General features: G+C 36.4%; 1 protein-coding gene across 1 annotated transcript in view; it reads right to left on the bottom strand.

The window, feature by feature from the left end:
- The window catches only part of LOC124672104 (maturase K), an 11,730-nt gene extending 9,240 nt beyond the window's left edge, over positions 1–2,490 (bottom strand). Inside the window, exon 1 of the mRNA XM_047208390.1 lies at positions 3–2,490. Coding sequence (XP_047064346.1) covers positions 3–946 — 944 coding nt within the window. The 5' untranslated portion in view covers positions 947–2,490. The remainder of the gene's footprint in view (positions 1–2) is intronic.
- Between the last annotated feature and the right edge of the window lie 1,245 nt (positions 2,491–3,735).

The raw sequence follows: 3,735 nt of genomic DNA, 5'->3' as shown, positions 1-3,735 counted from the left end.
ACAAATTGATAAGATACCATTTCCATTTTTTGTTCAAAAAAAGAGTACCTTTTGATGCAAAAAGGGCCTTTCCTTGATATCGAACATAATGCATAAGAGGATCCATAAAAAACCATATAGTTTTCCTAAAAAAACCAGGATACATTATCCAAAAATGTTCCATCTTCTTAGAAAAGTGGATTCGTTCCAAAAAAGTTCCTGAAGCTGCTAATGGTAAGCAAGAAGATTGTTTACGAAGAAACAACAAGAAAAATTCATATTCTGATACATAAGAGTTATATAGGAATCGAAATAGTCTTTTATTTTCTTTTTTAAAAAGAAAAATAGATTTCATTGAAGTAATAAAACTATTCCAATTTGAATAATTGTTGAGAAAGAATCGCAATAAATGCAAAGATGGAACATCTTGGATACGGTATTGAAGGAGTTGAACCAAGATTTCCAAATGGATAGGATAGGGTATTTCTATATGTGATAAATAATCCAAATGCACAAATTTGTCTTCTAAAAAGGAAAATATTGAATGAATAGAGTGTAAATTCTGAAACTTGGGTATCTCTTTTTCTTTCGGGCAAGGTAATTCTCGTAGCGAGAATGGAGTTTCTACAACGATCGCAAATCCCTCAGATAGAATCTGAGAATAAAACTCAGAATAAAAACCAATTTTGTAATCCAACAATCGATCCTGGTTAGGATGATTAACCGAGTTCATCCAAAAACTCTGCTGATACATTCGAATAATTAAACGTTTCACAAGTAGTGAACTAAATTTCTTGTTATTACAACTAAATATTTCCACAGGTTCGAAATCATTTAATCCATAATCATGGGCAAATGCATAAATATACTCCTGAAAGAGTAGTGGGTAGACAAAGTATTGTTGACGAGATTTGTGTTTTTCTGAATACCCTTCGAATTTTTCCATTTGTATTTCTACTTGAATCATAGAGAAGAAGAATTTCTTGGTTTATCAAATGATGATACATAGTGCAATATGGTCAGAACAGGGTATTTTTGAATACAAACCCTGGAAAGAAAGGTAGTCTAATCCACAGATCTTTTTCCGCTCCTTTTCTACCCAATTAGTTTATGTTTGTTCTAAATTACAAAAGAGAACAGAACCAATTTTTTATTTTTGCAGGCCAATTGCTCTTTTGACTTTGGAATAGAGCCTCTTTATCAATATACTGCTTCTTTTACACATTCAATCCATAATATCCCTTATTCAATTCATAATTAATAATAATTAGGATTTCTAAAAATAAAGAAAAAAAAAAGGGTCCACTCATGGGAAAACCCAACCTTTCCCCGCATCCGGCACTAATCTATTTTTAACGTCTAATTAGAGCGGGGAATCTTTCCAATTTGGAAGTTAAGCTCGTTGCTTTTTATTTTACCAGAATTGGAGCCAAGCTCTATCCATTTATTCACTAGACCCAGAAAATCGTAATTTTTATTCCATAAAAAAAAGAAATTGATTTTTTTACGACATGCTATTTTTTCCATTCATTACCCTTGAGGATCAGTCGTGGTCTTCTAGACTCTACCAAGAGTCTGGACGAATTTGTTGCTCCATCCAAATGTGTAAAAGATCATAGTCGCACTTAAAAGCCGAGTACTCTACCATTGAGTTAGCAACCCAGATAAAAAAAGATCTTAGATACGATCGAAATCAAAAAATCAATGGAATTACACCGCCCGCTTCTGTCAAAACATTGAATTAGCAAGACATCAAAAGAAAGAATTTATCGACCATGAAAAACACTCAAATGCCAAAATGAACAGGTCCGGTTAAATTCCACTAAGGTTAAAAAAAGAACGACCCCAACCAACCACGATGGCAAAACGCTCCTTTTTTTAGCTATTTTTATTTTAATAAAAAAAATCTTGTATGAAAATACATGCAAGAGGAACACCCTTATCATTTGAGCGAAGTGTAGGCAGAAAAATATAAATATGCAGTAAGGTCTATTGAACAAATAGAATTTGTAGGAGGATAAAGAGACCTATCTATCTACAAATTCTATTTGTTCAATAGACCTTTGTCAATGGAAATACAATGGTAAGAAAACAAATTAGATAGAAAAAGTAAATAAAATAGGGGCTTATATTGGATTGGCACGACATAAATCCAAATAGGACTAAGAAGGAGGTAAATTATGTCTAAATAATTAGAGAACGAGGAATACTAGTGATCTTCTTCTACTTTATTTATTCATTTAGTTCTTCAATAAACTCAAAGTTCTTTCTTTTTCTTTAAAGAATTCTGCCTTCCTTAAAATATCATAAACAGTTCTTGTCGGTTGAGCACCCTTTTCAAGGAAATAGAGAATAGCTGGAACATTTAAACAAGTTTGATTCTTTATCGGATCATAAAAACCTACTTTTCGAAGATCTCTTCCTTCTCTTCGAGATCGGACATCAATTGCAACGATTCGATAGACAGCTTATTGGGATAGAGGTAGATAAATAACGCCCCCCCCTAGAAACGTATAGAGGTTTTCTCCTCATGCCTGAGAAAATGATTTGAATTTCTGTCTATAGTCTTTTCGGCTGAAACCTTCGAGATCTACTTGCCCTCTACTTCTAACTAAACCCTAGCCTATAACCCGTAGGCATTGACAAGTCAATCCCTTGTCACTAGCACTATGGCATCATGTTAATAGGTTAGTGACAGAAAATGTATAAAAGTGCAACCAAGCATGAGAAAAACATATAGGAATTGGTGTAAACAAGCATGTAGCTTAAAAAATTATAGATACGGTTGAGACGTATCAACGCACCAAATTCCTTTGTCGTCGTCACACCAGCGCACGCCGGTGGAAACATGCCGGCGGTAACGGCTTATTGCCGGCGCACCATCCTAGTGCGTCGGCGGTAACACGATTTATCGAGGCGCACCAACCTGGTGCACCGGTGGTATAGTTTTTTCCAAGTTCAAAAAAAGGAGATCTAGATCTAGATCTAGATCTCGGGCTCGGGCTCGGAAACCGTGGTCGTCGGCTGCCCTCCTCGGCCGTGTTATCATCTTTGCGCCGGTGTAGGAGGTGCAGTATGAGGAGGCCGGAGGATGAGGAGGTTATCGGTGCGGTGCAGGTGGAGGAGGATGCCACCAAAGGAGGATGTCGAAGGTACGGTGCAGGTTGAGGAGGAGTCTGCCAGAGGAGGAGGAGACCATCGGGGAAGAGAGGGAGGAGAAAAGGAGGAAGAGGAAGGACAAGAGGAAGAGGAGGAGGAGGGGAGAAAGTGAGAAAGAAGAAGCGCGCATCGGGTTGTTAGAAATATATGGTTGGGGTTACCGTTGGCACACCAATATGGTGGTGCGCTGGTACTTTTTTAAAAAAAAAATTGCATCGAAATCTAAAACCTATGAACACCCTGTTTTTCTTTTCGACTTTTCGGAATCTAAAATATAGATAAACGGGCGTAGGCGATTGAATCCAGATGTAACTTTTTTCGTAGATACATTTTCATATAAAAAACTTTTTCATCGAAGGTCGAATGCAACCAGAAAAAAATGTTTTACTGAAACATGGCGTCATTTTGCATAAAATATCCAAATTCATGTTTGTTAATATTCCTAACAACTAGAACACATAACACATAGTCATCTCAAAGAATTTTATTTTTTAAAATTTCTATCATTTTCTTTTATTTTTCAAAACAAAAAAGGCGATCTACGGGGAGGGGGCCTCTAGCGGTAATCAGATTACCGCCAGCACACCATTTTTGCCC

The sequence above is a fragment of the Lolium rigidum genome, chromosome 7 (genome assembly GCF_022539505.1).
Source record: "Lolium rigidum isolate FL_2022 chromosome 7, APGP_CSIRO_Lrig_0.1, whole genome shotgun sequence".
NCBI classification, from domain to species: Eukaryota; Viridiplantae; Streptophyta; class Magnoliopsida; order Poales; family Poaceae; genus Lolium; species Lolium rigidum.
Note: the sequence above shows the minus strand (reverse complement) of the source record. Positions and strands in the feature narration are given on the sequence as shown.